The 9,961-nt window shown below is 45.4% G+C and overlaps 1 protein-coding gene across 1 annotated transcript; it reads left to right on the top strand.

Moving 5' to 3' along the window:
- The first annotated feature begins 412 nt into the window (after positions 1-412).
- LOC147624354 (BSD domain-containing protein) lies at positions 413-9,733 on the top strand. The gene is made up of 6 exons (XM_086819335.1): positions 413-899; positions 1,100-1,194; positions 7,660-7,757; positions 7,921-8,117; positions 8,377-8,435; positions 8,538-9,733. The coding sequence occupies exons 1-6, from the start codon at positions 521-523 to the stop codon at positions 8,637-8,639; spliced, it is 930 nt and encodes a 309-aa protein (XP_086675461.1). The 5' UTR covers positions 413-520; the 3' UTR covers positions 8,640-9,733.
- The last annotated feature ends 228 nt before the right edge of the window (positions 9,734-9,961 follow it).

Genomic DNA, 9,961 nt, shown 5'->3' with positions numbered 1-9,961 from the left:
GAGGGGGGATTGGGGGGGTGTGGGGTCATACAACTCACTCGATAAAGGGGCTTGTGGGGAGGTGCCACCATGTTCTAACGTGGGTAGAGAAGAGAGGCTGTAGGGAGACATGCAAGGTGCAAACACCATGGCTAGACTTTGAATGCAACAAGGTTATTACTTACTCATGAAATATCATTAATAACAGGTGAATAACATGCATTAATTAATACCCATGATAGTAGTTTGCATGAATATGTATAAGTTACAAAACATTGGTAAAAGGCATGTACATGCACAAGAAAGGATTTGATGCTGCTAGGGTATTATTGGCTACATGTAGGAGTGTGTACATTCTCAAAAGCACATATTGATAACAAAAGTGTATTCGACCCCAAGAACTTTGATGAACAAATTGTCTCCATTCCTCATTCCATAAGGCAAGAAACCATAGTAAAGAGGTAAACATACGCCATTGACTTTGGGTGCCGTAATAAGGCGTGAAGGAAGACTGCATAGTTCAACAGCATAACAAACTGCGATGGAGGTTCTTTTCCAGAGGGCAAGGTCCTTCGCCAGCGAGGCAGCCAAGCGATCGCAGGATTTGGCTAAGGAGGCAGCTAAGATCTCACAGGAGATCGCTCTCGAGACAGCCAAGCGATCCAAAGAGATCGCCACAGAAGCCTCCAAGAAGGCAGATCAGTTGAAAGCCCTCGCAGGCGACATCAACATTGGCATCCCATCATCATCAGCAGCATCTTCAGCATCAGCATCTTCAACATCAACGTCAACGGCAACATCATCATCATCACCATCGGAAGAGGAGCTTCTGACATATGGCATCACCCCTGAACTCAGAGAGTTTGTCCATGGCCTCACCATCAGCACCTTCCAGGACTTTCCTTCAGAGAACTTTGACTGTAAGTACCTACAGTTATCCTTTCTTTGGCTGCCTGTTTTGAATCAGAAATACTCTTTACTGTAAAATTAGGGTTTTCTTTATTAGGATTCAGAAGCACTCTTATTTGACTATAAACCTAGGGTTTTCTCCTTGGGAAGCTTGTTTTAAGGAGAGTTTATTTGTGTGCTTATGGTATTTTTTCCCACCCAATGGGGCCAGCTGATGCCAAGGATGAATTTGGAACCTCGAATGTTCGGCAAGATCTGACTGAATGGCAAGAGCGGCATGCTTTGCTTGTGCTCAAGGCTGTTCCGGTGAGATGTTTTTACTCATCTTTATGCAAGGTTCCATGATTCCTTTAGTTGAAATAGTACATTTGATTACTTTGAGAACTACACAGATTATCTAAAACACTAGAACACTAGAGCACTAGGTGAATCAATTTGTGCGGTCTTCCTCTGAACTCCCCTTAAACCTGGAGTGAGTCTCTCTTGCTTTGGATGTGGAAGACGTTTGAAGGCCATCCATGCTCCTGGTAGGACCTCTGTCCCAATGTGTACTACACTATCCCTAGCTGGCATCCCTACTCATCTCTAATGTACGCATTCCATGTAAGGGGCTCTCTCAAATTTCTCCCTAGTAACCAGAAGTGATTGCCGAATTCCTGCCAATGGACGCCGAGCCTTTGTAATCGAGGCTTAAAAATTTGAGGTTTGCATCTGAATGTTTGCATCAGTAAATATCCACCTCAAAATAGGCATCCACTGCATATTCGGCCAGGAGTACACTCCGTGATCCCATGTGTAAGAGCTCTTCCAGGGCTGATTACCTGGAAAGCAGCAGTCGGCCTGTTCATAGGCAGCCGACAGGGCCTGAATCTCCACGACCAGCCAAGATCACCAGTTGGCCAGCAGCTCTCTGTCGGCCAGTACAGATCTGAGGTCGGAGACCTGAAGGTACAGTCGGCCAGCTCATAGGCCCTCCTGCCAACACAGGACTGCCACCCAAGCCACATAAAAAATAGAAAAAATGTGGGAAAAATACGGGGAGTGAGAAAAAATGATAACAACACCTACAAGGGCGGGCACACCCACAACAAAGGCCTTGGCGTCTACATAAAGACAGGAGATGACTTCTAACACTCCCTCTCAGCTCCTGTCTGTGAAACCAACCACAGGGAGTTGGGGTACCGCCTGAGCAAATCCTGAGATAGCGACTTCGTGAAGAGGTCCACAGTACTGTCCTCCGTCGAACAAAACTCTAGCAAGATGTCATCAGCAACGATCTGTTCACGAACAAAGTGCCTCTAGATGACCGTGGGTTCCTCCAGTGGAAACCCAATCCTGCCATGCAACCTTTGCAACCTCACCACCGCACAAGCAGCATCACAAGCAGCCTGGTACTCTACCTCTGTCGACGACAAGGCAAAAGATGACTGCCTCTTACTGCTCCATAAAACTGCTCCTAGGCCTGAAGTAGATCTCCTCGTGTCTGGATCTCCTCCCCAATCTGAGTCACTCCAACCATGGAGTCGGACTCCATCCATCAATCCCCCTCGTGTAAAAGAGTCTATGATCCTTAGCATGTTGCAGAAACCACAAGATATGCAATCCTGCCTCCCAAAGAGTCATCTGCAACCATGAGCTCAACTGCCTCATTAGGAAGCTCCCGTCCAATCTGGTATCCATCAACCAAATCAATGAACCATTCTGCTTCCGAGTCAAAGAGGCATCATACTGCTCACAAGGATCAACACCTGTTACGGTGGAAAGCCAAGTCCTTGAAACCTGCTGAAGACCACGCAAGGCCTTTTGAAACCTGTCAACCACCCCCTCTGAATCCGGAACCACAAAGCCTGGAGAATGTGCAACAACCACCTCCTTCTGCAAGTAATCAACTGCCACGTGGTTGGCTTTCCAAGAGGTCCCCGTGGAAAGAGCATCCTCATCTACAGGAGTTTCTTTGTCCCGAATGCTACGAGACATCAGAGCATAGGTCACTTGTAAAGTTTCCTCTGACTGACGAACACAAGAACCACCAACATCAGTATTGGAAAGTTCGTGCCAACTGCTGCCATCATCTGGCAAGCTATCCTCCATCTGGTCCCGGAGAGCTTGCACCTACAGCGTATCCACACTTAAGTGGCCACTACCAGACTGCCACTCATCACAAAACTGAGGACCTGGGAGAGAGAGTGCTGAAAGCTTGTAAACTCCATTCTCCATTCCACCTTCCCAAACCACCTGGCTTGTTGCCTTGTCTCGGAGAGCAACAAAATGCTCATCAAACTCCACCCGTACGCCAGTCTTGCAAACTTGATGCACTGACAACAGATGAAAACCAAGTGACGGAACATACAACACCTGGGAGGAATGCTTCCCCCCTTTGCCATCGGGAACTATATCCAACCTGCCCTCACTGTGAACTGGGATAGTGGATGTATCCCTAGTAAGAATGTGACCAGAATACCTGCAGAGATCTTGTAAAGCCGAACGGGAAGGAGTCATGTGCTTGGAAGCACTACTATCTAGAATCCACTCCCGAGTATCCGTTGCGGACAGTCCTCCAACCTCCTCCCTGCCTGAAGAAAATGAAACATCGGTGTCCATCACCTCCAAGTGCACAAAAGCCGGAGTCTTTCAACTCCCAAGATTTATCAAGAGCCTAGGGCTCTGATACCATATCATCTCCGCTGCGTATTTTGACAGGAAGCTGTGGAGGCAGCGGCGGCGGTCTTTGGAGTCTTCTTAGGACACTCCTGAGAAGTATGTCCTTTTGTATGACAAAATAAACATCTACCCTTCTCCTTGTACTGAGAAAGCTCCTCTGCACTCAACTTGCCACTTGTCTTGCTTGCTTCCGCTTTCTGGTCTGGAGTAAGCTTAGACGCATTGTTCGAGTTCTTGGAGCCAGAGGCTCCTGTGCTCTCTCTTGGGGAAGACCCCGTTTGGTTCTGGCCTTTTCCCCCCGAGGCGGTAGCCTTGGGAGCAATAGGCTGGGAAGTCTTGGGCTTGCCACCATTATGCTTCATTTCTGCACTCTGCGCAAGCGAGAGTGCGTCTTCAAAGGTGGATGGCCAAAACATACGCACCTCCCACTGGATTTGCGTGTCAAGGCCATACAAAAATTGCCCTTTCTTGTCCGAATCAGATAAGCCTACTTGTCTTCAAGTCGCTCAAGGTAGTGGGCCGGTAGAAACCGCTGCTTAAGGTCGCGGACAAACTCGTCCCACACATAAGTTGCCATACCTACTGTGGTGTGGGCATGAGCCCACTGAGTCCACCAAGGAATGGCCTCACCTTCCAAGTAGCAACCGGCTAAAATCACTCTGTCAGTATCTGTCTTTCTAACTGTTGCAAAGTAAGCTTCAAACTGATGCAACCATGAATAAAGAGTTGTGGGGTCGAGTTTACCATTATACTTACTGAAGATTATTTTCTCGAGAAAATGATTTGAGGGCGCCGCTGGTGTCAATCTGGCGTCCAAAGCAGCAAGGTAACGCTGGTTCCACGCGTCGCATGGCTTCGTTTTCACGTTGTCGGATCTCCAATGCACGCATCTGCAACTCAAAGAAAGAGCTCGGCTGCGGTCGTAACCCCGCGAGAGGGTCCTTGTGTCGAGGATCTGGAATTTGGGATACGGAAGGAGAGGGAGGAGGAGATGGAAAACGCGACGCTGGAGGATGGTTACGCTCTTCCAGAGCCAAGATCTGTGCCTTCTGCTCTTCCAACTTGGTTGTCTGGTCTGCGATTGCTCGCATCATCTGTTGGAACATATCTGTAACACTCAAGCCTGGTGCCCTAGATGGGCTGCCCGGTGCACTCTGGTCCCATGGTTCTTGGTCTCTCTCGTCGTCGAAGCTCACTATAGCAGGAAAACGCACTTCCTTTCTGGAGCGCAATCTGGCCATCCGCTATGTGTGTGGGAGACGTCCGGAGGCTAAAAACGAACCGTCCTTCGAGGGACAGGAGTCACTCCGAAAGGGGTAGTCCACCGGCGTCTGAAAACCAACCACATGAGTGATAAAAAATTCTGGTTTCTTTGCTGAATCTTTGCACTTGAAGTAGGCTCTGATACCACTGTAACATGCGGAAGCTTCGGGGGAGATCGGTAACTTCAATGCTCAGAAATCAGCACACTTTTTGCGATGGAATTAACGCACAAAACTGAATGAAGATGTGCAGAAAAAGAGAGAGAGAGGGAGAGAGGAGAGGACACAGTATTGGGTCCCGAATACCCTATGTAGGGCCCCCACCACGAATGGTGTATTTGTTTTATTAGAATGATGTAAATTTGAAAGAAAATACAAGAAAACTTGACCTTTCTTGGCTGCTGCCCTTATAACTCTGCCCTTGACCTGCAGTCCTTCACCCCTTTGCGTTAGCAAGCCCTTGGCTGTCCTGGCCCTGTTGGTTGCTTTAGCTCTTGGTGAAGTATGAGATGAAAGAATGGATTGTGGGCCTTGGTATTTATAGTACTCCAGGATGACCAGTTGGCCAGCAATACTGCAGTTGGTTGTCCTAAATTCAGCCCACGACTGGAAAATACAGCAAATAATATTATTAAATGCTGGGCATGCATTCATACCTGGCTGGGCAACTATGCGCAGGACAAAGGTGGCTGGGCACTGTGCCCTTGTTGTCTTGGAGGCTGGGCAGCCTGTATGGGCTGCCCCATACTTGCCCTACAGCCATCACAAGGCTGGATAACCTGTCGGCTACCCCTGGCATGCCCCTAGGGCTGTCCTATAGCCCTCCATGGCCTACCCATGGCTGGTGGGTACAGCCAGGGCCTTCTTGGCCCTTATGGGGGTGGTTTTACACTGTCCCCATGCCCACACAAATACGTGGGGTAGCCCTATGGGCTGGCCCCTTTCCTATAAGCAAACCCTAACTTGTCTACACAATGATTTGGCATCTAGTACCATACCACATACACAGAATCACTGACATCATTCCAGAGGGAGACTCACAGTGCGGACTGGCACTGTTTCATGTGCAGGACAATGCACACCTGACCTTGGACGACTGGGATGGATCCCTGGCTGACTCGTCTCGGACTGGGCTCACATGGGACCAGTTTATCCTAGGTCCTGCACCTTCTGGACAGATATGTCTACGTGGCATCCAAGTGCGGGATGCACATGACATCTACAACTCACACACGAATGATCCTTAGTCCTTTGCTCTTTATTTATGGTGTTTTATGGCCTGGTTGGCTGGCCTTTACGGTTGGTTGACTGCCAACCCTAAAAATAATAATACAAATGTCTAGTAAGATTAAAGCTACCCTTTGGGCGCTTGGACAAGATGCAATGGAATGGCTAAAAATTGGCCAAAACTTGGCCATGAACATACCCTCTAAAGTGGCTAAATTGTAATCTCTCCTCTTCTTTTCCCTCTCTATTCTTTCTCCATTCTTCAATGTCTTGAATCTTGTCCAACTTCTCCCTTCTCTTCAATTTCTTAAGAGCCCTCCTTAAGTGAACCAATTTGAGCATTTAATCAAGCAATTTGCCCATGTCTTGAGCCTTGCCTAATTTCTCCCTTCTCTTCTTCAATTTCTTAAGAGCCCTCCTTAATTGAACCAAATTTGGCATTTAATCAAGCAATTTACACTGTTTTTAGATGGCTTCCAGAGGTTTTTTAAATATTATAATTTATAAATCATTAGGTTTTTTAAACCTTGCGGTTTCTTAGCCGAGAGATGAAACCTTTCGAAACAAAATCCCAAAAACCTCAAAACGGAAGAAACCTTGAAACATTACTTATGACTATGGCTCCAAAACAGGCCACAACGGTAGGTACATGTGACAATAATCATATAGCAAGAAACAGATCAGGAGTGGCTGGTACAGCAGAGAGAGGGATGGCATAGCTGATAAAGGGCCTGCTACAGTAGGGCTGGAAGTGGTTGTACAGTTCTGGTTGTGTCTGTGTAGCAAGTGGCTGTGAGAAGGAGAGATGTGATACGAGGAATCCATGATCTAGAAACAAGCAATAATCCAAGCAATGTCCATACCGCACAAATCATTTCTCATTCATGAAGTAGGCAGAGTATGAACACAAAAACAATTGGTCAAGAATAATCTCCATGTATGCATGTATGTGTGTGTGTGTGTGTGTGTGAAAATGGCTTTTAGAAATCTTTAGAAAATTTGAAGGAAGAAAAAAGGGAGAAGAAGAAGAAGAAGAGAGAAAGAAGACAGAGGTCAAACAAAAAAGAAGGGAGGAGAGAGGACAAAGCTAGGAAATGTTGGGGCGAATTGGGGAAGTTGGGTGCAAACAGGCTGTATATGGGGGCAAATGGGCTGCACTTGGGGAGAAAATTGGATTTAATTGGGCACAACAGGCTGCAGTATAGGGAAAACAGGGGCAAATGGGCTGCAATATGGGGTTAATTGCATAAAATTGGGAGTAGAAATGAAGGGGGAAAAGCATTTTAGAGATCCTAGAAAGAATCCCCAAATTGGGTGAAATGTCCCCAAGTTTGCAGTTTTGAAAACGAGTTGTTAAGATAGTTGTGTCCAAGGTTAAGTAGAAGGTAATTGAAGCATATAAGATATCATATGTAGAGGCATGTTAAATTAGTGTTACCTTTGGCAGCTGATTTTTCGAATGTGTATTAGTGTGCTGTAAGGCATGCATGCATTTTCATGTGTATGAATTCTGGAGAGAGGATCTTTAAAAGTTAGTTTCTTGTGAAACATGTGAATATCATCTTGCTTTTGGCCTCTGTGATTGCTTTACTTCATGTCTTGCTCTGTGTTCTCGTGACAGGAAATCTCACAGTTTAGATATGAATTGTGTCCACGGCTCATGAAGGAGAAGCGATTTTGGAAAATCTATTTTACATTAGTAAGAAGCCATGTGGTGCTGTGAGTATTGAGACCTGGCTTATAAACATGAATACATACGACTCCCCCTTCCCCCCAACCCATGCGTGTATGTGTGTAGTTCAAATCCTCATTTTTCCTATGTCTTCTAAACTTCAAATGTTCATGATTGATTTTTACCATATTGCTGCATTATTATGAACAGTTACGAAGCACCAGCTCTTGTACCTGAGGATATCTTCGGAAACCAGCACTTTGAAAGAGCGAATGCTGCTATCTTGACTACGAATGAAGCTGTGGAAAAATCTGAGGCAGTCTCCAAGGCAGCAGAGGCAACTGAGAAGAAGCGTACCATTGATGATCAGGATCTAGACGCATATTTACTGGGCGATGTTGATAGTGGTATTGCCCACAACCCTTTTCCTTTCCTGTCTATGGCAAGCTCATTTGAGCAATGCTAAGTTGTGCTGCTGGACAGTGGACCACCTCCTCTTGAATTATATAACGAGATTGCCCAGGTTGCCCCTCGTGGTTCTTTGTAATGCATGTGCTGGCTGGTCATTGCCTCTGGGGACAAGCTAGATTAGACTTTTGAAAAACGCTTTGTAAGGAAGAATTGCAATTGTTTGCAAACTAACTACCAGCGTGGTCATGGATTCAGATGGCGATGGTGTGGATGATGGGTTTGATGCTGAATTTGATCAACTTGTCAACAGCTCGGTATGTCTATCTGAGTTTTGTTGGTCTCGAGATTTTCTCGTATGTCTATGGGCCTTTTTGTTTGTGCATGTTGTCTGTATTGACTTTCTTTTTGCCAATTAGGCTTTGGACAGCGATGTTGAAGAGGAGATGCATGAGTCAAAGATGGCAAGTTCATCATCTGCAAAAGCAAGTGAAGGCTCATCGGATGGGGAGCTGGTGTGACTTGGACAATCAGGCAGCTATTACAACATATGAAGATAGCTTCTTGGTGAGCTGACCTATGGGTGTATTGATCATGCATGATGTTGATACTAAAGGCTATGGTCTGTTGTAAGTTTTCATACACTTATGTTGAAGTTTATTATTTAATTCATCGTTGAAGCTCCGCACTTTGCGGAATGTATTTATTAAACTTTTGGTTAGACTTCAGAGATGCAGATGGCTGCAAGCTTTGTCATTTTACTTTGCAGAAGCTGAAGGTCACTTTTCAACACTGTGTAAAAACCTCTCATGAGTTTTGATGTAACCTTGTTTTGCACAAGCTTGGGAGCTCTTGGGAAAACATCAAAAAAACTTTTCTTTTTGACTGCATAACTCTATTAAAAGGCCATGGAAAGTTTTTTCCTAAGATTATTAAGAAATTGGACACATTTTGATGGGTTCATGAAGGCTTAGTGATGTACCTCTTCTCTTTATTGGGTCTATGTGAAAGGTTTGTGAAGAAGTAATCTTGTTTGTGTCTATGGTAAGAGCAGAAGCGAGAGCACAAGTTCTCAACCCAAGGATGAACCCAAGAGGAGCAGGGATTGAACCCAAGAGGAGAGCCGCTATGAGAGAAATGGGAGGAATGTATGGCATATTGATAAAAAAAAGGTTATGTACTTGGCCCTTGACCTTGAAAATAGCTTAGAGGTCACGAAAACATGCAATAGCTTAGAGGTCACGAAAACATGCTGACATGTCCTTTGATGGAGGAGGAACAAATGCCTTATGAAGATGGCCACACAGCTGTAGAAGAGCCCAAGACAGAAGCATAGTGAAAGGACTAGGATACGACTGAGAAGAACTAGGATAACCTTAAGGACAAAGAGAGGCATTGAAACAACGATCAGAGATCAGAGCTTAGATTATTTGAAGAATCAGTAACACATGAGGCATCAAGGAGCTTGCAGACACTCGGAAGTGTGGTGTAGAACAAAAGATAGATGCAAGAAAGTCTCCTGGCAGTGTCCCTGAAGATAGATATAGCAAAGCTGATATTAACTGTGGCTGTAACAGGGCTCCTTTTTAATATACTTGGGGTGTGGTTGGTTGCAGATCTGTGCTTATGTTGTACTTGAGCAGATTGCATAAATATTGTAGTGTGTACTTCAAGTCATCTACTCTTGTACAGCTTTCCTTTCATTCAAATTGTCATGCAGAATACCATCTACAAGTTGCTGTGTTATAATGAAGAAGCAATAAACATTGTTGGAACAATTAACAAACAGGCAATCCTTGAATCAAAACGGCCTTCATTGCATAGATATCTATTGGCATTTTCA

This window comes from Cibotium barometz, chromosome 25, assembly GCF_041138505.1.
Source record: "Cibotium barometz isolate CiBa-2024 chromosome 25, ASM4113850v1, whole genome shotgun sequence".
Classification (NCBI taxonomy): domain Eukaryota; kingdom Viridiplantae; phylum Streptophyta; class Polypodiopsida; order Cyatheales; family Cibotiaceae; genus Cibotium; species Cibotium barometz.
This window is presented reverse-complemented; position numbering and strand designations above follow the sequence as displayed.

Excerpts from the sequence above, each read along its gene's own strand:
- LOC147624354 (XM_086819335.1), top strand. The coding sequence starts at position 521 with ATGGAGGTTCTTTTCCAGAGGGCAAGGTCCTTCGCCAGCGAGGCAGCC. Across the intron at positions 1,195-7,659 it reads TTGTGCTCAAGGCTGTTCCG|GAAATCTCACAGTTTAGATA; the intron begins GTGAGATGTTTT and ends TTCTCGTGACAG. Across the intron at positions 8,118-8,376 it reads ACTGGGCGATGTTGATAGTG|ATGGCGATGGTGTGGATGAT; the intron begins GTATTGCCCACA and ends TCATGGATTCAG.